The 27,824-nt window shown below is 46.6% G+C and overlaps 1 protein-coding gene across 1 annotated transcript; it reads left to right on the top strand.

Annotated features, from left to right (window-relative positions):
- Positions 1 to 232: 232 nt before the first annotated feature.
- On the top strand, positions 233 to 26,889 carry LOC116979338 (scavenger receptor cysteine-rich type 1 protein M130-like). Its single transcript, XM_033030943.1, has 13 exons — positions 233 to 275; positions 6,955 to 6,987; positions 7,732 to 8,049; positions 8,878 to 9,132; positions 11,226 to 11,540; positions 15,122 to 15,439; positions 15,963 to 16,277; positions 19,508 to 19,825; positions 20,495 to 20,812; positions 20,929 to 20,969; positions 23,146 to 23,257; positions 24,019 to 24,126; positions 26,783 to 26,889. Exons 1-13 carry the CDS (start codon positions 233 to 235, stop codon positions 26,887 to 26,889), a joined length of 2,601 nt encoding a protein of 866 aa, XP_032886834.1.
- The last annotated feature ends 935 nt before the right edge of the window (positions 26,890 to 27,824 follow it).

Genomic DNA, 27,824 nt, shown 5'->3' with positions numbered 1-27,824 from the left:
CAGGTTCATGCCCATTGGTTGACTTAATAAGTCTGTAATTCACATCTGACCTTTGAGACAATCTATTGGTTGTTTGGGCGGAAGGGATAATTCCAGTGGAAAAGAAAGTTGTCAAAGCTGCCAAAACAGATCACTGGTGCGTGAGGAGATGTCAGAGAGATAGGTGTGAAATAACCTGCAAACAGCGTCCCTTGACTGTTCTGGTGTCATTGCCCCAACTGTTTGCCCGGAGATGCCGCTGCCGGTGCTGGCGTTGCTTCTACTGTATTGGAACTGTGAGTTATTACTCGTTAAACCTACTCGGTTATCGATCGCCAAGTTGATCAGTGTCAAGGGTTTCGGCCCGAAACGTCGCCTATTTCCTTCGCTCCAGTGTCAAGGGTTTCGGCCCGAAACGTCGCCTATTTCCTTCGCTCCATAGATGCTGCTGCACCCGCTGAATTTCCCCAGCAATTTTGTGTACCTTTGATCAGTGTCAATGTTGTGTTGTAGAATTTATTGACATATTGAGGCGATGAAATATTGTCTGTCATCGCTGGGCCCACACTCTGAATTAGTAGAATGAGGTGTGAGACTAATTGAAAAATCTAACCTGCATTTTAGAAATGCGACGTAGGACAGTGGTGGATACATGAAGCGGAGGAACGGGCTTATTATATTCACGTTGGTAGCTATCTCAAAATGCACACACGGACATCAGAGTTTTATTCCGCGCATGCATTGTTTCAGTATGTTGGCTGTTTGTTTATTAATATTCATATTCACTATCAGCAAAACCGATTGCGATTGTTTGGAACCGGATACATTCCCATTGTAGATTTTGGTGAAGCGAAATGTAATTTGCAGTGGAAAATACTGCAGATGCTGGTTTAAACCGAAGATAGACACAAAATGTTTGAGTAACTCAGCGGGACAGGCAGCATCTCTGGAGAGAAGGAATGGGTGACGATTCCGGTCGAGACCCTTCTTCAGACGGTCTTCTGCACGGTCTGAAAAAGAGCCTCGACCCGAAACGTCACCCATTCCTTCTCTCCAGAGATGCTGCCTGCCCCGCTGAGTTACTCCAGCATTTTGTGTCTATTTGAATTTAAGTTGCAATTGGAAATAGCTGGAATACCTGGAAGTAGCGAATACGTGGAAGTAGCTGCATTATTGATGTTTTCGCTTGAGGATCTTGCACCGCAGTTCCAAATGGATCATTAGCGAGCCTGTTCGAGAACAGTACCGTCATTATTGGAATGCGTTCAATCGAAGCGACTCAGGCAGACTGGCGCACAGACATAGGTTCACCTACTGAGCGGCACAGATCTGTGGGTGCCTGACATATATCACTAACATCGCTGCTTGTGTACTGCATGGCACAAGTAACTGATTCACTTTAGGATTAGTTTTTAGTTCTTAGAGATACAGCATGGAATCAGGTCCTTCGGCCCATCTATCGCTGGTTCACACTAGTTCTATTATTCCACTCTCGCACCTGCTCCCCATTCACTAGGGGCGATTCTAGGGGGGCAATTAACCTACAACCCGCACGTCTTTGGGAAGTGGGAGATAACCGGAGGAAACCCACACTGTCAAATGGAGAATGTGCGAACACCACACTATTTCGGCATTGGAACAGGGTCATGGCGCTGTGAGGCAGCAACTCTAAGCTACGCCGATGTGCCGCCCCAGTTTAAATGGCTTATTCGCTGCAGTATTTTGTTTAATAATATGGTATAAAAATATAATAATTATGCAGAATGAACATAATATTGTGTACTGCCGCTCAATTCATATGATAACTAAATTTGCCAGAAGAGGGATTTTGCTTTGGTAACAATTGCCATCAGTTTATGACCTTTTACATCAATTATTTCCTTGAATATCTTTTCTCCTCATGAAACATTACCCCCCCCCCCCCCCACCCCCTCCTCTCTTCCCCCATGCTGGGATGCAGCCCAATCTGTGGATGTAGACATAGAATTTAATGATCGACACGGGGATATGTTTAATATTCCTTCCACACTTTCTCTACCATGAATCGTGCAATATATAGAATACAGTATTTTTTTGAGATTAGAAATACAATCCTGTTTAATGTATTTTGCATACTTTTTGTAAGATTAGTCCCATCTCAATCGTCTACTTTATCCGCATTTCAGTGTTTTTCCTAAAGGATGACATAGACCAGTTTCCGAGCCTTTGCAGTTTTCATTACATTAGATTGTTCATTAGATTCCTTGTCAAATGCGGCGTTTCCGAATGAGATGTGTTCTGGCCATCACTAGACTTACTTTATACCCTTCAGTTCTCTTCTATATCGGACCAATCTCCCGTTCAAAGGAATCGTCATTTATATTTTCCTGTAGCAATTTCACAAATTACATATTTTACAGTTATAATGGTTTTAAATGTGTTAATCGGCCCCATTCCATGCATTAGGGGCCGGCTGCTGACGCCTTTCCATTTGACGAGACGGCGTTTCTCTTCCCCGCACATAATTTTGCCAGTTTTTATGAAATCTTGACACCAGAATATTCTTGCACTGGCTTCAAATGATTGATTTTGTTCAATGTTGGCGCTCTTTATCCCTTCTCCATTTTTACTCGAACTCAACATCAACAGCTTTTTATCGCTGTGCGGAAGATTATTGGGCAGTCGGGAGGATGAAGCATTGTCGTTGTCTTGAGCTTCTCACTCGGAAAGAACCATCCGAAGACGAGCATGTAATCATAGGTGAACCCTCTCTGTCCGTGGAAGCTGCAAACAATAAAACAAACTGTTTAGTGCCGAGTTACAGATATGTACCGAGCTATAGTGAAAAGCTTGTGTTGAGCGCTATCCAGACAAAGACAAGACTATACATGATTGCAATGAAGCCGTCCACTGATACTGATACAGGATAAAGGATACAACATTTCGTGCAAGTCCGATACAGTCCGTTTACAGATAGTTCAAACGTCTCCAGCGAGATATATGGGAGGTTAGGACCGCATTCACCCTCATGAGACGACGGCCCAGTTGCCTGATAACAGCAAGGAAGGAATTGCCCCAGAATCTGGAATGTTGACTTTTCAATTCGGTCCTTACACGTCGGGTGTTTAATGAGCGTAGCAGCGAGTGTATCAGAGGCTGCAAGGTATGGGCTGTGTGAACCTGCAACCTCAGTTCAAGTTGCATCTGCTGCCGGCTGAGGCGCGAACATATTTCTGTCTCTGATATTGATCGCTGACACCGCTGTTTACACAGCACATGTTATCATGAAGTAAATCGGGTTAAAGTTCCTATTCACTATACAATATATATACTTAGTTACTTACTTACTGCCTATTATGCCTCATGGCATGTAGGGCAGCAACGAAGCAACTCCTTGTTGATTCCTTCAGTTGCTGTTTCTGTAACATATTTGTTTTACGAGACAGGGTTGTTAGCCCTGTGCTCAACCTCCAACCTGGAGGACCAGTGGATCTCTCTTCGTCTCGCCTCGACCCTTCGACCTGTCCAGCATGGGAGACCCTAACAGGAGACGAATCTCCCGATGGCTTAGCTCTAGGGGTCACTGAGTCACACAAGCTCCCCGACCACGACAAGGTTGTAATCCAACGGGGAGTAATATGTATAGGCATTGCATTTAATATTATCTAAATATGAAGCTATTCCTCTTTTTAAAAATTCTCATTGCTGTTGACATCAATATTTAGCAAATAGTTGGACTAACTCTGGTGGCCAAAGATCCCGAAAGTAAACTTGGATTTACCAAGTCACCAAATTTTAAAGCAGGTTATTTTCACTGAAACACAAGACTTTTGTAATTGTGAAGGTTCATTTAGTTTTGACTGGTAAACTTTCACATATTGAATATAATGAAAAAGGCCGGCAGGATCCCAAATGTCTGTCAAATGTCCCTGCAAATTAAACGGTTCAGCAGAATGTAATTTTCACAACAGAACATTGGTGAAGATGAGATTACACAGGAGTAGTGTGGATGGGTGGTCAGTAGAGAGACGGATGGTTTAGCGGAGAAACAAATTATAAAGAGTTCAGCTCGATGACACTTCATTCGAACTTGGTCAGCATCTGTAATTTGTTTTGTTTTTCACGAATGGAGATTTATACTGTGGCGACACAGTGCCGCAGCTGGTAGAGCCGCCGCCACACAGGGCCGGAGATCCGAGTTCGATCCTGACTACGGATGCTGTCTGTGTGGAATGCCCCGACATCCCAAAGCCTTGAGGGGTTGCAGGAAATTTGGCTCTTGTAAAATGTGTGGGGAGTGTCCGCGAAAGTGGATGACAGAACTCGTGTGAACGGATTATCGATGGTTGGGGTGGTCTTAGAAGGCCGAAGAACCCGTTTTCATGCTGTGTCTTTTAATCAATTAAATGTCAATATTCTTGGTTCCTTGGTCTTCTAGTAATTACGACATAGGGACTGGCAGGTAGCCAGTTTCACGAAGAACGGAAATAGACACAAAAAGTTGGAATAACTCAGCGGGACAGGCAGCATCTCCGGAGAGATGGAATGGGTGGCCCTTCTTCAGACATGATAGACACGGCTTCGCTCTTCAATCCCCTTTTATTTAGCTTCTCTCGGTGTTTCTTGGTGCCCTTCCCTGTCCAGTACCTTGAGTTGTGCTTGAAATGATTCCACCCACCATTCCATCACAATCTAATTACATTCAAGAGCAGAGTTCATGATGTGAATGCTCGCTTACCAAAAACATATGAGCGCATGTTCTAGATTAATGTACAAAATACTTGAGCTGCACAGTTTTGCTGGTTGGTCGCTTGGAAAGTTTCACATGACTTAGTGCGATTAACTAAGAACACATTTGCACTTTATTTTCAGAACGCACTTTGGATTTAATATCGTGTTATACGGGCACACAAAAATCATTCTGCCTTGTAATTCACAGAAGCGGGAGAGGAAATTAACACCGGTGTTATAGCAAAGCAAATTCACAATAATAATAATAATAATAATAATAATAATATCTTTTATTGTCATTGCATGTCAGTGCAACGAGATTTAGTGTGCAGCTCCACTGATGTACAAGAAAGGTAAATAAATACAATACATAAATAAGCAAGCTGAATTGATTGACGTGACCATCTGAGGGAGACTGTCCAAAGGGGGTGGGTGGGGGGCCACTCATTAGGGCCGGTTGAGAGCCGCTATAGCTCTTGGGATAAAACTGTTCCTGAGTCTGGAGGTTCGGGCGTAGAAGGTCTTGTAGCGTCTGCCGGACGGAAGTAGTTGAAACAGACCGTGGCAGGGGTGCGATGAGTCCTTATGGATGCTGAGGGCCTTCCTGAGGCACCGCGTGTGGTAGATGCCCTCCAAGGCTGGTAGCTCTGTCCCGATGATCCGCTGCGCTCTGTTGACGACGCGCTGAAGAGCTCTCCTCTCCGCCTCAAGTTGGTTATTATAAAATTATGATAATATTTGCAGGTTTAAATTCCTGACACATGGGTCATTGTCCATAATGAGGGAAGACACAAAATGCTGGAGTAACTCAGCGGGTGAGGCAGCGTCTCTGGAGAAAAGGAATGGGCGACGTTATGGGTCGAGACCCTTCTTCAGACTGATGTCAGGGGAGGGGCGGGTGGGGGGGGGGGGGAGGCAAAGATAGAATGTTGGCGGAGACAGTAAGACTGGTGGGAGAACTGGGAAGGGGAATGGAATAGAGAAGGGGAAAGCAAGGGCTATCTGAAGTTAGAGAAGTCAATGTTCATACCGCTGGGGTGTAAATTACCCAAGAATAATGTGAAGTGCTGTTCCTCCGATTTGCGCTGGGACTCACTCTGACAATGGAGGAGGCCCAGGACAGAAAGGTCAGATTGGGAATGGGAGGGGGAGTTGAAGTGCTGAGCCACCGGGAGATCAGTAGGTTACGACGGACTGAGTGGAGGTGTTCAGCGAAACGATCGCCGAGCCTGCGCTTGGTCTCGCTGATGTAGAGAAGTTGACACCTGGAACAGCGGATACTGTACATGAAGTTGGAGGTGGTGCAAGTGAACCTCTGCCTCACCTGGAAAGACTTTGGGTCCTTGGATGGAGTCGTTGCAGGAGGTAAAGGGACAGGTGTTGCATCTCCTGCTGTTGCGGGGGAAAGTACCCGGGGAGGGGGCGGGTTGGGTGGGAAGGGACGAGTTGACCAGGGAGTTAACCTACTACCCTTTATCCATTTGCTGGTTCACTTAATTAAACTTTCATCTACATACAGCGGCTCTGAAAAAAAGCGAAGTCTCCCCATGAAGCTGCGGCCACTTTGGGATCACCCCTTGTCTGCAGAGGTGTCAACACGCACTAAAGACACTTTCAGTCGGACCATGGATGTAACTGCTTTGCTGCCCGACCTGAATGTTCCCTTTCATAAGACATCACATGTTCAAGGGTGTGGGAAGGAACTGCAGCTGCTGGTTTAAACCGAATATAGACACAAACAGTTGAAATAACTCAGAGGGATCAGGCAGCATCTCTGGGGAGAAGGAATTGGTGAGGTTTTGGGTCGAGGCCCTTCTGAAGAGGAGGCCATTCTTCACCCGAAACATCGCCCATCCATTCCATCCAGAGACGCTGCCTGTCCCGCTGAGTTACTGCAGCTTTTAGTGTCTACGCGTTCAAGGGTCGCGGTTTCACGCCCTGTGCACCAGGATCAGAAACTCTCCGCATGAAATACAATGCGACACTCAGCTTGCTGTTTTTAAGGTTTGTAATTTCATGGCCATTAGACCCAGTGAAATCTAATGTTTAAGAAAAAACTGCAGATGCCGGAAAAATCGAAGGTAGACAAAAATGCTGGAGAAACTCAGCAGGTGAGGCAGCATGAGGAAGAGGTTCTAGCGTCTGAGGAAGGGTCTCGACCCGAAACGTCGCCTTTTCCATCGTTCCTAGATGCTTCCTCACCCGCTGAGTTTTTCCAGCATTTTTGTCAACCAGTGAAATCTAATTCTCGTTTTCCCCTTTCAGGCAGACCCGGGGATGGCCAGGCCGACCCATCAGGTAATGAATGCTGCGTTATTTTCACGGTGAGGATGGGTGGGGAGCAGCGACCGCGCGATACCAAAGGTCCAAGTTTCTAGATGAGGGTCAAACTTCAGTGAGAGGTCCCTGGTTGAACAATCCCTTCGCGCTGTTGTCGGGACCGGGTAACGTTCACGGTTCATCTCACCACTCGGCGTTAAGGTGGGCGCTCAGTGGACGCGGTGTGAACCCCCACCTTGGGTCTTTTGTCCTTCACCCTGAGGTTTGGAATCCCCCCTCACGCCTCCAGCCCATAGACTCTCACTGACAGGCCGGACAGTGTTGTACACAACGCGCCGCAGAATGTGTCGGAAGGAACTGCAGATGCTGGTTTATACCTAAGATAGACACAAAAAGCCTGAGTAACTCAGCGGGACAGGCAGCATCTCTGGAGAGAAGGAATGGGTGACGTATCGGGTCGAGGTCACGGAACGTCACCCATTCCTTCTCTCCAGAGATGCTGCTGCCTGTCCCGCTGCGCTGTAGAATGTAGCAGCCTCGCCCATCACCCACTAGTTGATCCTGGGATACTGGTGGGGCAGCGCTGACCTGTCCACTCCTGGTTTCTCCATGACTGCGCGGACTCCGACCTTTCTGGGGTCTGATCCCAGACAAGATATCGCCAGGGTAGATCGCATGGCCCGCGATGATTGCGGAATAAGGGGCGGGAGAGCGCAGGGACCGCGGAACGAATCCAGTGTCGGGTTTTCTGTTGTTTTACAGAAAGTGTGAAGTTACGGCTGGTGAATGGCGGCAGTCGGTGCGCGGGACGACTGGAGATTCACTACATGAGACGATGGGGAACTGTGTATGATGATGGTACATGGGACCTGGCTGAAGCCGCTGTGGTTTGCCGGGAGCTGGGCTGCGGGGCCGCGCTGGCAGCGCCGAGCAGGGCTCACTTTGGGGAAGGGTCCGGACCCATTGTGGCGGCGATTGTTCGCTGCAGCGGGAGCGAGAGTGCTCTACGGGAGTGTACATCAGCACCATGGGGTCACTACAACCTTATCCACGCCTATGATGCCGGCGTTGTCTGCACAGGTAAAACATGCATTCTGTTTCTTCCCTCCAGGCGGGTTTGTTGGTTCTGAAAAATATCCGCAGGTCAAATAACCCGGATTGTCCGATTGCCGTTGTGTAAAAAATAATCCCGAAGCTGCCGATGTTTTGGCGGATTGATGGGACGACAGACGCTGTCATTGTGATTTAAAGTACAGATATACGGTAATATTTAGCATATTTACTCACCCCCCCCCCACCCACCCCCCACACACACACACAGTAGCGATCACCAGCAGCATCTGTGGAAGGCGAAATAAAATTAACCCTTTACATGCACAACATTTCATCAGAATTGATGAAGGTATTACCCGCCTCAACTATGTCCTCCGGCAACTAGTTCCACAAACCGGCCAGCCTTTGTGTATAAATATTGCCCCTCCAGGTTCATATGAAATCTATCCCCTCCCTTCTTAAAACTCTGCCCTCTGGTTCTAGATTCCTCTAATCTGGGTGAAAAGATTGTGCATTCACCCTGTCAGTTCAACACATGATCATCTATATCTCTACAAGATCACCCCTTTAGTAATCTACTAATATTTGCTTCAACATTGTTCTTGGAAGTTAATTGCACAATCCTGTGACCTCATCCAATGAAACGATATTTTCCACCAGATGACAATTTATAGCGACATGAATCATTTCTTGTTTCACACCCCCTCTCTGATCATGTAAATACTCCAAGTGCTCATTTCGGGCGATGGGTTTTGGGGTTGTGTTTATTTGTATAGAATTTACAATAAATATATTGGGAAGGGAGTGCAACGTGTGTTTATAAGATTGAAAACACTGTTTCCTACTGATTTACAGGATCTCGGAAACCCAGGTTGGAGGGAGGAAGTAGTCCCTGTGGAGGGAGGCTGGAGATCTTCACGAATGGAACTTGGAGTACATTGTGTGGAGATATGTCCTGGTCAATACCAACTGGTGATCGTGTCTGTGAAGAACTGGGCTGTGGGAGCAGAATAGAAGTTTCCCTCTCAACCCACTTCGGAAATGGTTCGGGACCTGTTGTTGGTCAGCGTGGGTGTGGACACCAACGGGACGTTGAAATCATCTGTTCAGGTACAGGCCTTGAACATTTAAAAACAAATGTCTAACCAATGAAAGGTCCACTCGCGCTGTCTGCGTGTTAACAGACAAGAAGGATTGACTTCCTGGTAAAATGGAGGATAACAAAACCAGAGTTTGGCTTATTTTGTCTGTTACCGGATGTGCAGCACAATTTCAATCACTGGTTCAGGGGAACTTTATTGTCGAATATGCAACTGCACAGTGAGGTTCTTCCTGCATTCCTCACAAATGCACGCACCGCCATGTTTGACGCCATTATTCAGTCCAATGTTGTACCTTTGCTCTGTGCAGCTTTGTGTTGTACCTCGGTAGACTTTAAATAATAAACCGAAATCTAAACATAAGTTAACTGACGTATGGTAAACAAAATATGGTTAAATTGAAATGGAATCATTTGTATTCCTGATACTTTCATGTGTAAACAGCATAAACTCCGGCAACTAGTTCCACAAACCGACCAGCCTTTGTGTAAAAATATTGCCCCTCCAGGTTCATATGAAATCTATCCCCTCCCTTCTTAAAACTCTGCCCTCTGGTTCTAGATTCCTCGAATCTGGGTGAAAAGATTGTGCATTCACCCTGTCAGTTCAACACATGATCATCTATATCTCTACAAGATCACCCCTTTAGTAATCTACTAATATTTGCTTCAACATTGTTCTTGGAAGTTAATTGCACAATCCTGTGACCTCATCCAATGAAACGATATTTTCCACCAGATGACAATTTATAGCGACAAGAATCATTTCTTGTTTCACACCCCCTCTCTGATCATGTAAATACTCCAAGTGCTCATTTCGGGCGATGGGTTTTGGGGTTGTGTTTATTTGTATAGAATTTACAATAAAGATATTGGGAAGGGAGTGCAACGTGTGTTTATAAGATTGAAAACACTGTTTCGTACTGATTTACAGGATCTCGGAAACCCAGGTTGGAGGGAGGAAGTAGTCCCTGTGGAGGGAGGCTGGAGATCTTCACGAATGGAACTTGGAGTTCATTGTGTGGAGATATGTCCTGGTCAATACCAACTGGTGATCATGTCTGTGAAGAACTGGGCTGTGGGAGCAGTATAGAAGTTTCCCTCTCAACCCACTTCGGAAATGGTTCGGGACCTGTTGTTGGTCAGCGTGGGTGTGGACACCAACGGGACGTTGAAATCATCTGTTCAGGTACAGGCCTTGAACATTTAAAAACAAATGTCTAACCAATGAAATGTGCACTCGCGCTGTCTGCGTGGTAACAGACAAGAAGGATTGACTTCCTGGTAAAATGGAGGATAACAAAACCAGAGTTTGGCTTATTTTGTCTGTTACCGGATGTGCAGCACAATTTCAATCACTGGTTCAGGGGAACTTTATTGTCGAATATGCAACTGCACAGTGAGGTTCTTCCTGCATTCCTCACACATGCAGGCACCGCCATGTTTGACGCCATTATTCAGTCCAATGTTGTACCTTTGCTCTGTGCAGCTTTGTGTTGTACCTCGGTACACTTTAAATAATAAACCGAAATCTAAACATAACTGACGTATGGTAAACAAAATATGGTTAAATTGAAATGGAATCATTTGTATTCCTGATACTTTCATGTGTAAACAGCATAAACACGGTAGACATGAAGGGGGGAGGGGAATGGTTATAAGTAAATTCACTGTGAACTTTCAGCGATGTGGTGAGATTTAGTTCCACTGAAAGGCCGACATGTTTGCGTTTGTTACTGGCGATGCTGCAGGCAGCGTTGGCCCATAGACCTGGTGCTGAGAAATATTGTTCACTGGACCACGTGTTGATTTTAACTGTTCGCTTCAGTTTTCATTATTTATGGCATTTACGTCCTATCAGTAAATATGTATCGTTGTACAGTTTAATTGATTAATCTGTTACAGAATGCAAATTATTTAAATATATTTTCAGCGCTTCTGTCTGTGAGCATCAGGGACATTTACAGACAGTGGCAAATAGATTTTTCCACATAGGTTTTCATCTGAATATGAGATTCCCAAGCGAAGGGGCGTGGTGGGGTTGGCTGTGGCATATAATTATAGTGACATGCATTTTACAATCACGGTGGTTTTCACAATATAGATTACAAGAATGTGAGACTCGTATCTGGGGATGGTCGATGCTCCGGACGGATAGAAATCCAACAAGGGCCTGCGTGGGGCACGTTGTGCGACGATCACTTTGATTTGGAAGACGCTGCTGTTGTGTGTGAACACCTGAAGTGCGGAGTAGTGACGGCAATCCACAGAAGAGCTCACTTTGGGAAAGGAAGCGGGCAAACCTGGAAACGGAAGTACATGTGCAGGGGGAACGAGTCACGGCTCTGGGATTGTCCCATTTCATCCGGTCAACCGTTCCGCTGCTCACATGCAAATGACGTCGGTGTCACCTGTTCAGGTGGGTCCTGGTGAAAGAGCAATAGTCAAATCTAATATATTTACAAAATCTTATAGAACACAATATGGAGGACATGTTGTCTTTTTAATAAAGACATGAAGATGGCAGCCTGCAGTAATAACATGTGATTCATTCAAGGCCATAAAGAAGCCAAGATTGGAAATAATAGCTGACGCTGCAGAGATAAGTAATAACTTGTTGTTGGATGAGCTTGGTTTGGACCCAGCTTTTCCTGTATTCTGAAAGGCTATAGAATCTTTCAATCGTGCCATATTCATACTTGGTAGGTGTGTTCTATTGATAAGAAAAATGTCTAACTAAACTAATTCCTCTTTGTTTTGTGAGCCCGGGGACAGACTGAGCAACATTGTACTTCCCGCCACTCCCAGTTGATGATCGATTAATGATTGGCTTGGTTCACCTTTAGCCAGTTTGTTGTTGTCTGCTTTTAAGAAACGAACTTTGCATCTGGGGAAAGTACACTGAGATAACACGCAAATATGGCCTCGGTCCACCATATGCATGTCGGCCACAATACGCCGGCCGCATTCCACGAACACACCTGTTAATTCGCCTGCCCCTGAACTGTACAATATTGACCGTTCGCCAATTTCTTGAGATTACTCATCTCTTGCCATAGAGGGAGTACAGAGAAGGTTCACCAGACATATTCCTGGGATGGCAGCTCTTTCATATGAGGAAAGACTGGATAGACTCGACTTGCACTCGCTAGAATTTAGAAGAATGAGGGGGGATCTTATAGAAACTTATAAAATTCTTAAGGAGTTGGACAGGCTAGATGCAAGAAGAGTGTTCCCGATGTTGGGGAAGTCCAGAACACGGGGTCACAGTTTAAGGATAAGGGGGGGAAGTCTTTGAGGACCGAGATGAGAAAAACATTTTTCACACAGAGAGTGGTGAATCTGTGGAATTCTCTGCCACAGAAGGTAGTTGAGGCCAGTACATTGGCTATATTTAAGAGGAAGTTAGATGTGGCCCTTGTGGCTAAAGGGATCAGGGGGTATGGAGAGAAGGCAGGTACAGGATACCGAGTTGGATGATCTTCCATGATCATATTGAATGGCGGTGCAGGCTCGAAGGGCCGAAAGGCCTACTCCTGCACCTATTTTCTATGTTTCTATGTTTCTATGTTTACACGGTCATTCCGATGAAGCTACGCCACGCCATGTTGTTTTGCATTCCGAATTTAGAATATATTACAATCACCAATCGGGGATCTTGTTCCAAAGCAAACCAGCTTGTTGTTTGGAACGGGCAACTCAAATCGGGGTGTTTACTGGGCCTGGAGCCCTTTCCCTTGTCTCTGCTGTAGATTGTGATATCGTGAGATAAATGGAGACTAGATTACCTGAGCACCTGCTCACATTAATAAACGTACAATCGGCATTTCCGGTGGACTGACAGTGAAATGCTTCATTGATTTATGTGATTGATAGACAATAATTTTTTGCTCATTTTATTTTTAAATATTCGCCAGTTTACGCGTTCACATTCCAACATAGGTTGTTTGGGAAATAGCTGAGGAACCAACTGGAAATGGTTGGGTCTGAGTCAGTTCGGCGACAGTGACAGGTTGGGACTGGGATAATGATCACAACAACTGAGACATCTTCATGTGTGTGAAGTGTGAGCCCAGCAATTGGTGTATTTACCCGTTGACGTCCATTGACGTTACCAGCGCACCTTGTTGCCGGTCTAAGTAAAGGACTATACACATTGTCATGTAGATTCTAGCCCAGCAAGATGTTTGGACAGTTTGGCTCGATGCACAACTAGCCCTGGCAGCTAGTCTTCAATATTCCTGCTGGAATGTTGATTCATCCATTCCTTTGTAATTCCCGCAGTGCGTTCATCATGGAGTGTTTCATGAAGAATCTTCAACTCTTCCCTGAAGACATGATTGTAAACTATTTTTATACCCCGGTGTATCTAATCTTCACTTGACGTGATCTATTCCGCCTCGTGGTCTCATAACACAAATCGAATTATTATTATTATGAACTTTAATGACCAGAATTACATTTGCGAGATATTTCTGCCTAGTTTTAACTTTGGTTGTTATTGACAATAGACAATAGACAATAGGTGCAGGAGTAGGCCATTCGGCCTTTCGAGCCAGCACCGCCATTTATTGTGATGATAGCTGATCATCCCCAATCAGCACCCTTTTCCTGCATTCTCCCCATATCCCCTGACTCTCCTAATTTTAAGAGCCCTATCTACCTCTCTTTGAAACCATCCAGAGAACCTGCCTCCACCTGAGGCAGAGAATACCAGAGACTCACAACTCTCTGTGAGAAAAAGTGTTTCCTCGTCTCCGTTCTAAATGGCTTACTCATTATTCTTAAATTGTGGCCCCTGGTTCTGGACTCCCCCAACATCGGTGACATATTTCCTGCCTCTAGCGTGTCCAAACCCATAACAATCTTATATGTTTCAAGCAGATCCCCTCTCACCCTTCTCAACTCCAGAGTGTACAAGCCCAGCTGCTCCATTCTCTCAGCATATGGCAGTCCCGCCATCCCGGGAATTAACCTTGTAAACCTACGCTGCATTCCCTCCATAGCATGAATGCCCTTCCACAAATTAGGAGACCAAAACTGCACACAATACTCCATGTGTGGTCTCACTAGGGTTCTGTACAACTGCAGAAGGAGCTCTTTGCTCCTATACTCGATTCCTCTTGTGCCAACATGTCATTCGCTTTCTTCAACACTTGCTGTACCTGCATGCTTACTTTCAAGGACCCCCAGATCCCGTTGTGCTTCCCCCTTTCCCAACTTGACGCAATTTAGATAGTATCTGCCTTCCTGTTTTTGCTACCAAAGTGGATAACCTCACATTTATTCGCATTAAACTTCATCTGCCATGCATCTGCCCACTCCCCCAACTTGTCCAAGTCACCCTGCATTCTCATAGCATCCTTCTCACAGTTCACACTGCCACCCAGCTTTGTGCCATCTGCAAATTTGCTAATTCACATTTGTTAATTTGTTGTTGGTTGCATCATGGCCTGGTTCGACAACTTGGATGCCCAGGAGCGAAGAAGACTTCCCCACCATAGAAGGGATTTACCGGAGTCGCTGTCTCAAAAAGGCTGCCGGCATCATCAGAGGCCCACACCACCCTGGTCACGCATTTATTTCACCCCTGCCACCGGGACGAAGGTACAGGAGCCTGAAAACGGTAACGTCCTGGTTGAGGAACAGCTTCTTCCCTACAACCATTCAGCGATTAAACACTACAACCTCAAATAAGCTCTGAACTACAATAGACTATTATCGTTATTTTTGCACTATTTTATTGTTTGTTTTTATGTATGTATGTTTACGTGTTATATATATATCTATATATCTATATATCTATATATCTATATATCTATATCTGTGAGTATGTCTATATACACCTACACTAAACTATGTTTCTCTCTCATTTATTACATTATTTACAGTCTACTATGTTTACATATTAAGTTGCGCTGCCGCAAGTAAGAATTGCATCGTTCTATCTGGGACATATGATAATAAAACACTCTTGACTCTCTCTTGACCCTTGTTTAGCAGACGAGAGTTGGACTCCGCGACTGACGAACGGAGGGAGCCGCTGTGATGGGACCGTGGAGATTTATCACAACAGACGTTGGGGGAGAGTACAGGACATTCAGTGGGACCTTCATGACGCCAATGTGGTCTGCAACGAACTAGACTGCGGTGAAGCGCTGTCTGCTTCTAATTCTTCACAATACGGAGAGAGTCACTTGCCTCTCTTTGTCAGTGGAGTTCACTGTAACGGAAACGTGTCGCGGCTCCGGAAGTGCAACTTGACGACATCCCCCTCATTTGCCAATGATAGCGGCGGGGTTGGGGTTCTGTGTTCAGGTAAATAATCCATTTACATGTGGTTCAATCTGGAGGGGAATCTCAAGATCTTTGAGAATATTCCCTTTAGTCTCTCCTTCTATTCAATAACAATTGGAAAATCATTCTAGTCTCAACCACTCGTTCCTTCCTCCTACATTGCCTATTCTCCCCGCTCCTTCCTCCCTCCTCAACCGCCCTCCACCCATCTCTGCCCCCCCCACCCTTCCATGCATTGCTCCCGCCCACTTTCCACATCGCTGTTCCATCCACCCCTCGCTCCCCTATTCTCTAACCCTCTCCGTGGTTGGCTCCATTTCTACCCCCCCCCCCCCCCCGTCTGTATGTCCACTCCCATCCACCACAACCCCTTCTGTCCTCACTCGACCAGCGCCTTAACACCGTTGTGTATTTCTCGATGTTCTGAGGCCATTATTGTTCATCTACAAATAAACCGAGTTGACATTTGACCAAAGAATGAGGAGCTCTTGACTTGACCAATACGAGAAAATCCTGCTGGAAGTTTTTATTTGCTGTCCAACAGGTCACAAAAAGTTACGGCTGGCCGACGGAGGGAGTCCGTGTGCGGGACGAGTGGAGGTGTATTACGCTGGAGTTTGGGGCTCAGTCTGTGACGATTCATGGGATCAGGCTGACGCAGATGTGGTTTGTAGACAACTAGGTTGCGGGAATGCCCTGAAGACCAAACGTTCTAGTGATTGCGGACAAGGCTCAGGGGCGATTTGGTTGGATGAAGTGACCTGTGCGGGTGACGAGTCTTTTCTCTGGGACTGTCCCTCAGCACCTTGGGGTGAACACGACTGCGCTCACAAAGAGGACGTGATGGTCATGTGTTCGGGTAAACTTGCAATCTTCTTGTGAAGTGTTACCTTGACGTCAATAGACAATAGACAATAGGTGCAGGAGTAGGCCTTTCGGCCCTTCGAGCCAGCACTGCCATTCAATGTGATCATGGCTGATCATCCCCAATCAGTACCCCGTTCCTGCCTTCCCCCCAAGGGCATAAGATGACCCAAACATTTGGTCCCAAACTGTTCTCCCGCTCCTCAGCTTAATTATTTAGCGAATGCAAAGTCCTTTAGCCAAGCAATTGCCTCTTGATCTGCTGTATGAAGGGTGACAAGTCCTCCTTTGAGTCTTTGTTGAGGGCATGCTTCAATGATGTGTTGCATTGTTTGCTGCTCTCCGCAAGCACACCGTGGGGTTGGACTGCTGCCCCATTTGTGAAGGCTGGCCAAGCAGGGGCCATGTCCAGTCCTGAATCTATTCAGCGTCGTCCACTGCTTCCTTGGGAGATTGGTGCCAGGGACCGGTAGGGTGGGGTCTGACACCAGATGTTTATTTGGGACGTCCTTGGCCTCCCATTCCTTTTTCCACGCTGATTGGATGGTGAAATCAGCTGGTGGTGGGTTCTTCCAAATTGGTCGTCTAGATGGAAGTCGAGCAGTGGGTGGGTTGAAGATGTCCATGTGAATTGGCAGGTGAGGGGAGTTTTTGGTCTTTTGGAGCATCCTTTGAGTGAGGACTACTCGCCGGATGTGTGGAGGGGCTATGTTGGATAGGACAGGGAGCCAGGGGAGTGGTGTTGAGCGGATTGTTCCTGTGATGATCCTCATTGTTGAGTTCAATTGGGTGTCCACATGGTGTGTGTGGGATGACCTGGACCAAACAGGGGCACAATATTCGGCTTAAGAAAATGCAAGGGCTAGTGCTGAAATGCACAGTGTGGGGGCTGCTGCCCCCCACTTTAAGCCAGCAAGCTTACTGAGGAGATTGTTTCTGGACTTCACCTTAGCTGCTGTTCTTTTGAGATGTTCCTTGAAGGATAGGGTCCTGTCAAGGGTCACTCCGAGGTAGGTTGGAGTGGGGGCATACTTCAGTTTGGTCCTGCTCAGATAGATGTTTGGTTCTCTTGTGGCTTCTGCATTATGGAGATGGAACACACTGGAGACCGTTTTTTCTGGGCTTGGTTTTAGGCGCCAGGTTTTGCAGTACTCGTCCAGTTTAGCAAGGTCTTCATTGAGCACCTGTTCCAATGTACCAAAATCTTGTGCTTGGAAGGCCAAACAGGCGGGATTTGGTGGTGGGTAGGTCATTTGTGTAAAGGTTGAACAAGGTTGGGGCTAAAACTGACCCTTGCGGGAGCCCATTCTTCTGCGTTCTCCATGCACTCTTGTTCTGACCAAGGTGAACTCTGAACATGCGGTTGGAGAGCAGAGATTTGATGGTTTCTGATGCCCAGGCAGGGAGTGCTTTGGTGAGTTTTAGGAGGAGGCCTTTGTGCCACACAGTGTCATAGGCTGCGGTGAGATCAAGGAACACTGCCCCGGTCTTCAGTTTGTTCTCGAAGCCGTTTTCAATGCAGGTGGTTAGGGCCAGAACTTGTTCTCCTGTGCTGCGGTCCTTGCGGAAACCTGCCTGATCCACACTGAGAATCTCTTCTACTCCTGGAGATATAGTTGTAGTATAAGGCGTTCTAAGATTTTGAGTGGGACGCAGAGTAGAGAGATTGGGCGGTAGCTTGCTGGTAGTTTTTCGTCTTTGCCAGGTTTTGGTATAGCAATGACTTTTGCTGTCCGCCATATCTTTGGGATGGAGTTAGTCTGTATGGCCCTAGTGTAGAATTGGGTCAGCCAGGTTAGAGCTCGGGGGCCTAGATGTTTCATGAACTCTGGAGAGATGTTATCATAACCTGCTACCTTTCCACATTTCAGGCCCTGCAGGACCTTCTCCAGTTCAGCCACCTCGAAGGGCTCATGGTTTCTTTCCTTTCCAGGTGTTCGGCGAAGTGTCCTTAGCTCTGTTGCGACAGCTCTTGTGGTGGACTTGTCTTGAGATGCTTTTGCAATATTCAGTAGGTGGGATGCAACCTGGTTGGGTGTGACAGAAGGTCGGCTTTGGGTAGGGGGTTTCTGTGCAGCTCCTAGGCGGCGGATGAGGCTCCAGCATTTTCTCAGCTTAATAAACGACAGCTTTGTTAACTTCTTCCTTCTAGACATCTTGCTTCCCCAGGCTCCATAGATGTTGCCTCACCCGCTGTGTTTCTCCAGCATTTGTGTCTACCTTAGCTTCCCCGAAATGTCATCCATGTTGGGAGTCCTCGCTCTTTGACAGCGAAATCCATAATCAAGCAACTCTTGCTGCATGTAATATTTTCATCAAATAGGGATTGGACATAGTTGTAGCGGTCATTTTGTGGATCATTTGCAGTCTTGAAATACGGATAAAGAAAATATTTACTACACCCAGACGAGCACGCAACGATTTTGTTAAACAATTTGCTAATTGATAACATTCATTATGCTCACACATTAGAACCGACACATTAACTCCCCCTCCCATTCCCAATCTGACCTTTCTGTCCTGGGCCTCCTCCATTGTCAGAGTGAGGCCCTGCGCAAATTGGAGGAACAGCACCTTGTATTTTGCTTGGGCAGCTTACACCCCAGCGGTATGAACATTGATTTATCTAACTTCTGATAGGCCTTGCTTTCCCCCAATCTTCATCCGCTCCCTCTTCCCAGTTCTCCCGCCAGTCTTACTGTCTCCGCCAGTGTCCCGCCCACTCCTCTGACATCAGTCTGAAGAAGGGTGTCGACCCGAAACGTCACCCATTCCTTCCCTCCAGAGATGCTGCCGGTCCCGCTGAGTTACTCCAGCATTTTGTGTCTCGGACCGAAGCAATGTTTGACATTGAACAGGTAGTGTCCGATATAGAAATGCGCATTCTCAGTAGACCAGAAATCACGAGCGCACTCTCCTGCCCCCACCCCTCCCCCCTCCCCCCCACACACCACATGTTGTTTAAAGCACCATACGTATCACCAGATCAGGATGTCTTGGTTCATTCAATGACATTCCAACTTGACTCTAACAGTTGTTCCTTATCCTAATCTTGTTAAAATCAAGGAGGCAGTGAAATGAACGGCCAGTGTTCCGCTCCAGATGACATGTCAGTAACAATTGATGATAATCGGTTAACACAGACGCTGCCAAATATGATACACAATGTGAAAACGTAAGTGAACGTGGTCCGAGGCTAACATGTATTTCCCGTTTGGTGGCCAGAGCACAAAGATATTCGACTGGTGAACGGAGGCCATGACTGTGCGGGTCGAGTAGAAGTGTTCTATAATGGTTCCTGGGGAACTGTGTGCTCGGTACACGTGACCTCAATGGATGCCGTATTGATGTGTAAACAGTTGCAATGCGGACCCCTGCAGCGTATTCGATACGGCACTCAGCAATTCGGATCGGGATCGGGTTCCATTTGGTTCAATGGAATGGCGTGTGCGTCGCACGAGTCGACGCTTTGGGAGTGCGCGGCCAACCCGAGTGATGGTCACGACTGCAGACATTCGATGGACACTGGAGTTATTTGTTCAGGTAAAACCACGAGCACCTCAGCGTGCGTGCGGCGTTCGCCATTTCAAATAATGATGTTCTCTGAATTAAACTAAACCATTTCCATTCTCCACAGACACCAACGTGCCGGAGAGACCAAGGGACTGTTTCACGGAATCCCCAACTGCGCATGCCCGTTCATCAGGTACATCTTCTTGTTCCCTATGACGTGAACAGCCTAAAGTTGTCGGACAACCTGTTCTATTTGATCTTATTAGATTGTGCACGCTGGGTTGATTGCATTGGTCGAAACAGGGCGGACCACGTGAAGGTTGCAATCTCCCTCCCCAGCAGGTACATAATGTTCCCGGACAACATCTCTGGAGAGATGGAATGGGTGACGTTTTGGGTCGACTGTTTGAAATCGAACAAAAAGTTGGAGTAACTCAGCGAGACAGGCAGCATCTGTGGAGAGGAGGAATGGGCGATGTTTCGGGTCGACTGAAGAAGGGTATCGACCGACATGTCACCCATTCCTTCTCTCCAGAGATGCTGCCTATCCCACTGAGTTACTCCTGCAATTTGTGTTTACCTTCGATTTAAACCGGCATCTGCAGTTCTTTCCTACACATAATGTTTACCTGTTGACTGAACCTGAATCTGTTTGGCTGTTTTGGCACTAAATATATAATATTTGATTCTCTTTGCTAGAACCCGGACAGGAGTTGCGCCTGGTTGGAGCTGAGAGCAGCTGCTCGGGGAGGGTGGAAATATTCACCAATAACAGCTGGGCCACGGTGTGCGATGACTCTTGGGACAAGGCGGACGCTCATGTTGTCTGCAGGCAGTTGCGCTGCGGCCCCGCTCTGTCGGCCCCGGTCGGGGGCGCCTTTGGACAGGGTGACGGGGTGATCTGGCTGGATGAGGTGAAATGCACGGGAAGTGAATCCTTTCTCTCCGACTGCCTTTCCTCACCGCCGGGTCAGAACGACTGCACTCACAAGGAAGATGCCGGTGTGGTTTGTTCCGGTGAGAATCTCCTCAATCTGCTTCCGCGGCCTTTGGCTGTTTTTAAATATATTGTATGGATTTTGCAGATATTGTGGAATAAATATCTGACCATGTTTCTGTCGTCGTCTCCACAGATCCGGAGTTGTCTCCTCGTGACTATTCTTCATCGCGTTCTGTAAGTATTGGTAATATTAGGTTATTTTTATTAACCCTCTATGTGGTCATGGGCTTCATAATATTTCTCGGAACATTATCCAACATTATCGCGCTCCTCGTAATTCACATAATTCCATCAAACCCCATTCATTTGGGTCACTATTTATACCAGGATTATCCCATCAAATGTTGGGGTACACGAGTGAGACACACAGCATGTGCCACGCCGCCTTTTATTGAGTCATAGAGTCATTGACACTTCTCTAGTGCAATAGACAAGACAAATATTTGGGAATGTGGAAACAAAGAACTGTAGATACTGGTTTATACCAAAGATGGACACAAAATGCTGGAGCACCTCGGCTGATGAGGCAGCATCTCTGGGGGGAAAGAATGGGAAATGGTCCTGAATGTCGACCCTATCTATGCCTTTCATAGCTTTATATATTTCTATCAAGACTCCCTGCCATCTCCGGTGTTGCATAGAACAAAATCCGGGTCGGTGCAAGAACTACCTCGAGTTAATCGTCCATAATCCAGGCAACATTCTGGGAAACTTCCTCTGCACACTCTACAATGCATCCGCATTATTCCTATAATGGAGAGACCTGAAATGCAACTTTCCAACTGCAGCCGAACCTGTAAAACTGCATCATGGCTTCGTGACACTTGGAGACAATGCCCCGACCTATAATGGATAGCGCACTGTATGCCTTCTTTACAACTCTATGCGTGTTCACATTTTCATGGAGCTGTGGACGTGGGCCCAGGATCCCTGTGCACATCAATGCTGTTGATGGTCAAGCCACTTTCTCCTTCAGAATGTCCTTGCATTTTAGTGTTCTCCACACCCATCTCACAATCCTGCATTTCATTCTCCTTTGCGAAAACTCGTTCAGTACCTCTCCTACATCACCATTCACCAAGCACAAATCCCCTTCTTGATATCTGAGTGGTCCCTGTTTGCTCTTTTGTTTTTAATATAGATATACAAAACTATCTTTAATCCGACACGCTTGTCATTCATCTGGACTCTCTGCCTATTTCCATTCTCATCAGCACCTGGCACGGGAATAATCTGAAGATAACAACCCTCGGGGTGCTGCTCTTTAGTCTCCTGCCTAACTCTCTATATTCACTTTGCAGGTCAGCATCCATTTTCCTACCTATGTCTTTTGTACAGATGTGCACAGCGACTTCCAGCTGCTCCCCTCTACCCTGTGAATGTTCTGCAACCATTTGGACTCGAGCACCAGGGAGACACTACATTGTCCTTAAGTCCGGTTTCCTGCCACAGAATCATCTGTTCCACAAACTAACAGGTCACCAATCACGATAACTTTGTTTGACTTTTCCCTTCCAGGCTGTGGCTCAGTCAGTCTCGAAGGGCCGAATGGCCTAGTCCTGCACCTATTGTCTTGGCACGGCAGTCCGGAGTACTGGTGCTGCTGCTCTCCCTTCGGCGGTCTCCCACCCCCACCCCCAGTCCCTTGAGCCAAAGGTTCAAAGTCAATGTCAATTGTATTCGTCACACCCACATCACATGCAGTGAAATGAATTTGCCAGCAGCGATACAGTGAAAAAAAACACACAATACACAATAGGATTTAACGCAAACATCCACCACAACATTCTTCACTGTGGTGGGAGGCAACAAAGTTCAGTCAGTCCTCCCCTTTTGTCCACCCGTGGTCGGGGCCATGAACCCTCCGTAGTCGCCGCTACAGACGGCCCGATGTACAGGCGGTTCAGTTCTACATCCGGCATCAACATAGCAATTCACCTCTCCACGGCCACTCCCAATAGTGAAGAAGGGTTTCGGCCCGAAACGTCGCCTATTTCCTTCGCTCCATAGATGCTGCTGCACCCGCTGAGTTTCCCCAGCAATTTTGTGTACCTTCGACACTCCCAATAGGATGCCTCGTTAAACCTCCCTTCCTTACATTGGCTGCTCTGTCTCTTCCTCAACTAATCAAAGGCCCGTTTCTTTAGATATCTCGCTTTCTCAGGGGGAAAAAAACGTTATCTCTGCTCCCCACCGATATTTACAAAACTGATTTCATTCATCTCATTATGACTGCGTACCCACTCTCTCTTCGACGGGCCACTCGACTGATGAATGCTCTAACTGTCTGGATAGAACAACCGAACTGCGTTTGTCTTACGATGGTCTGTCACATTATTATTGTGAACAGGGACGAAAGATCTTCACCATTCCCGTGATGGCCTGTGTTGTGTTGGGGGTTCTGTTCGTCTCTGGGTTCGGCGCCTTGTACCTGGTAACGCGGAGGAAGCAAGCAAGAAGAGGTGAGGCGTTATCCGTCATGTTGCGCCGCTGCACCCGGTCACGAGTATATTCTTCCGCAACCTCATCCCCGCGTTCAATGCTGTGCGCGCAATAGTTGACCGATATTGAAAGCGGCGAGTGGTTGTTATTGGCCAGAGCACCGTGAAACCCACGCTCCCACCTCAACACAAAAAGCCCCGTTAAATTCCACCAAATGTCGCTTCAAATAACGTGCCTTGTTCCCGATGTTGGGGGAGTCGAGAACCAGGGGCCACAGTTTAAGAATAAGGGGTAAGCCATTTAGAACGGAGATGAGGAAAGTCTTTTTCTCACAGAGTCTGTGGAATTCTCCAAAGTGGAGGCCAGTTCTCTGGATACTTTCAAGAGAGAGCTACATAAAACTCTTAATTATAGTGGAGTCAGGGGATATGGGGGGAAGGCAGGAACGGAGTACTGATTGGGGGTGATCAGCCATGATCACATTGAATGGCGGTGCTGGCTCGAAGGGCCGAATGGCCTACTCCTGCACCTATTGTCTATCGTCTATTGTCTTGCGTTTTTACTGTTGCCAAACGACCTATAAACATTGTTCCCAAAGCCTCGAGGGGTTGAGGGGAAATTGAGGCGCGCACATCGCGCTCACCGGAACACCGTTTCATATTGAACCGATCTAAAGATTATACTTCACCTTCGCCATGATTTCAAATCATACTCAGACCATGAGATGATAAACATGTATCATATAACACAGATTGTAATCACCGCGTCCGCTCTCTTACAGGCGTTGCCATTGGCCCATGGGATTCCCGCGCTGATATGTACCAAGCTGTATATGAAGAGATTGAGGATATTCCACGTGGAGAACACATTGTCCCAGCCGATGGTTCAGGTTCGTTTTCTATTTGATACTGTCTGTACTGCACAGCTACATCATCTCCTCATTGACCATTGTAATTGTTGCTGTACTAACGGGACATGGAGGACAATCCCGTCGCTATTTTGAGGAAGCGAACTGGACGAAAAGCGTTTATATCAGAGCGTGGTACGCGCTGACAGACTTGCAATGGTTCTAGGATTCTTCACTCTGGGCAAAGGAGATTCTCTCGTGTGGAAACTGTCACTTGCGCATCCTCACAGCTACATACAGACTCGCATTAACGTGCGACCCCGTAAATAAGAGACAGATTAGCTGAGATGACCACCCCATGTGTGGACTATTCACCCTGTTATGATGTTATTGTTTTGGGTCAGCAACCATCTATCAATACTGGGTTCCATGCGTGAGTAAGTTTCCACAATCTGTAGGAAAGAACCGCAGATGCTGCTTTAAATCACGATAGACACAATATGCTGGAGTAACTCAGCGGGACAGGCAGCATCTCTGGAGAGAAGGAATGGGTGACGTTTCGGGTTGAGACCCTTCTTCAGTCTCTCGACCCGAAACGTCACACATTCCTCTCCAGAGATGCTGCCTGTCCCGCTGAGTTACTCCAGCATTTTGTGTTTACCTTTAAGTTTCCACAACACAGAAACATAGGAATATAGAGAATAGTTGCAAGAGGAGGCCATTCGGCCCTTCGAGCCAGCTCCGCCACTGACTGGCACATGATGATAGAATGGTCGACTGGGCTTGTATTCAGTGATATTTTGAAGAATGCGAGGGGATCTTAAAGAAACATATAAAATGCTTAAGGAATTTGATAGGTTGGATGCAGAGAAGTTGTTCCCCATGTTGGCGGAGCCCAGTACCAGAAGACGCGGTTTAAGAGTAAGGGGAGATGAGGAACAACCTTTTTACCCAGAGGGTTGTGAATCTGTGGAATTCTCTGCCACAGAAGGCAATGGAGGCCAATTCACTGGATGTTTTCAATAGAGAGTTAGATTTAGCTCTCGGCTAAAGGAATCAAGGAACGGGGTACTGATTTTAGATGATCAGCCATGATCATATTGAATTGTGCTGCTGGCTCGATGGGCCGAATGGCCTACTCCTGCATCTATTTTTCTATTATAGACACAAAATTCTGGAGTAATTCAGAGTGACAGGCAGCATCTTTGGAGAGAAGGAATGGGTGACCCTTCTTCAGACCCTCGACCCGAAACGTCACCCATTCCTTCTCCAGCATTTTGTGTCTACATTTAAGTTTCCAGAATGCTGTCGGTCACAATGTCATAAGATCTAGAAGCAGAATTAGGCCATTCGGCCCACAAGGCTATTCCGCCATTCAATCATGGATGATCCATCTTTCCCTCTCAACCCCATTCTCCAGCCGTCTCCCCACAACCCCTGTCACTTTTACTAATCAAGAATCTATGAGTGAACAAATTCCGAAATAAACGATATTGTTACTGGGACCAAGGTGGCCACGCGATCTGCTTCAATGTGCAAAATATCCATTGCACAAGCAACACATTTAGTTATGTTTGACATGTTGTTCATCATTAAAATGAAGAGCGAAAACAGTGACTGGTTGTTTTATTAACACATGATCGGAATTTTATTTCTTTGTTTGGCAACTTTAAGCTTTGAAATTATGCCCCCACTGGCAAAAATATTAATTACCTCAGCATACGCTTGTGGGATTAATACAAGTAGGTCGTATAGTGTTGGAAAGTGAAGCAAGACTGACTCTTGTAAGCAATAGAATTAAATAACATTTTACTTGCGACGCGCTCTCTGACCGCCTCAAGGCGTCGAACTTTAGACAAAATGCGCTTCGTTGGATGAGGCAATAGGGGGTGTGAATTTAAAGAGGAAAATAAGCTGTCTGTCACGTGTATCGAGGTACTGTGAAAAGGTTTTGTTGCGCGCTAACCACTCAGTGGAAAGACAATTCATGATTACAATCGAACCTTTCACAGTGTACAGAAACATGATCAGGGAATAAGGTTCAGTGCAAGATAAAGTCTAGTGAAGTGCCATCTAAAATAATCCGAGGGTCACAAATGAGGTAGAAACTAGTTCAGGACTGCGCTCTAGTTGTGGTTGGATTGTTCACTTGTCTGATAACAGCTGGGAAGAAACTGTCCCTGAATCTGGAGGTGTGGGTATCACATTTCTAAACCTTTTGCCCGATGGGAGAGGGGAGAGGGGAGAGGGGAGAAGAGAATGGCCAGGGTCCTTGATTAAGCTGCTGGCTCTGAAAGATAGCGGAGTCAGGGGATATGGGGAGAAGGCAGGAGCTGGATACTGATTGGGGATGATCAGCCATGACAACATTGAATGGCAGTGCTGGCTCGAAGGGCCGAATGGCCTTCTCCTGCGCCTATTGTCTATAATGGAAGGGAGGTTGGTTTATGTCATGGTCTGGTCTGCATCCACAATTCGCTGCAATTTATTGCTGTCTTTGGTGGAGCTGTTCCCAAACCAAGCTGTGATACATCGCGGTAAAATGCTTTGCTCGGCGCATCTGTAGACATTGGAGAGAGTTGTTGGGGACATGTGGAACCTTCTAAAGAAGTCGAGGCGGGTTGACATGTGTCAACATTCAAATGTAAAGTGATGTTGAATTGTCACATTCAGTGAACATCACTTTCCCCACTTCCAGATTCATTTCATGACAGCGACGATGATGTAAAAAGTGTGGGCAGTGACGAGCGTGGAGATAACGTGTCAACGTTGAGTGAAAGTGCCCACAGGGATCGCTCCATCTAGGTGAGCTGAAGCAATGCCATTTCCTTCCTCACATTCTTTCAGGCAATGAGAACCAGGCTCTTCATTCAATGGGCGACAATGTGACGAAGCGGTGAGCTGAATTAGTGTCAGAGACCAGGGTTCGATCCTGACCTTGGATGCTGTCTGTATGGAGTTTGCACATTTTCCCTGCGACCGCGTGGGCTCTGTGCAGGTTCTCGGGTTTCCACCCACATACCAAAGGCACGTGGATTTGTAGAATAGTTGGCCTATGTGTATTTGCCCCTAATGTGTGGGTGTGAATGAACAAGTCCAGAACTAGGGGTCACAGTTTAAGGTTAAGAAGGAAGTATTTTAGGACCGAGATGAGGAAATCATTTTTTACACAGAGAGTGGTGAATCTGTGGAATTCTCTGCCACAGAAGGTAGTTGAGGCCAGTTCATTGGCTATATTCAAGAGGGAGTTAGATGTGGCCCTTGTGGCTAAAGGGATCAGGGGATATGGAGAGAAGGCAGGGATGGGATACTGAGTTGGATGATCAGCCATGATCATATCGAATGGCGGTGCAGGCTCGAAGGGCCGAATGGCCTAATCCTGCACTTATTTTCTATGTTTCTAAGTGGTATACTATAGAACTCATGGGAAAGCTAACGGGAACTGGTGCCGTGGTAGGCGGGTACCTGGTGGGCTAAAGGGATGTTCCCATGCTATATCGCTTATCTAAATTAAAGTGCTGTGTGTATACTTAGCGCACACTAATGTTACATCCGTGATCAAGCCGTTATCAAAGCATTATTAACCTATCTATCATCTGCTTGCCCACAGAGCATAGACCACAAAAGCAGTAAGGGCCCCGGAACACCTCAATCCTACAGTTATCGTGTCATCGGCAATCTTCATTTGAGCACAGCCCACAGCCGATGGATCAATTGGAAGCGCCATTTCACCATGCCAG

The sequence above is a fragment of the Amblyraja radiata genome, chromosome 12 (assembly GCF_010909765.2).
Source record: "Amblyraja radiata isolate CabotCenter1 chromosome 12, sAmbRad1.1.pri, whole genome shotgun sequence".
In the NCBI taxonomy this organism is placed as follows: domain Eukaryota; kingdom Metazoa; phylum Chordata; class Chondrichthyes; order Rajiformes; family Rajidae; genus Amblyraja; species Amblyraja radiata.
This window is presented reverse-complemented; position numbering and strand designations above follow the sequence as displayed.

Bases quoted from the DNA above. Each gene is read 5' to 3' on its own strand.
- LOC116979338 (XM_033030943.1), top strand. From the start codon at position 233: ATGCCGCTGCCGGTGCTGGCGTTGCTTCTACTGTATTGGAACT. The intron at 276-6,954 runs GTGAGTTATTAC...TTCCCCTTTCAG, and splicing joins GCTTCTACTGTATTGGAACT to GCAGACCCGGGGATGGCCAG. The intron at 15,440-15,962 runs GTAAATAATCCA...GCTGTCCAACAG, and splicing joins GGTTGGGGTTCTGTGTTCAG to GTCACAAAAAGTTACGGCTG.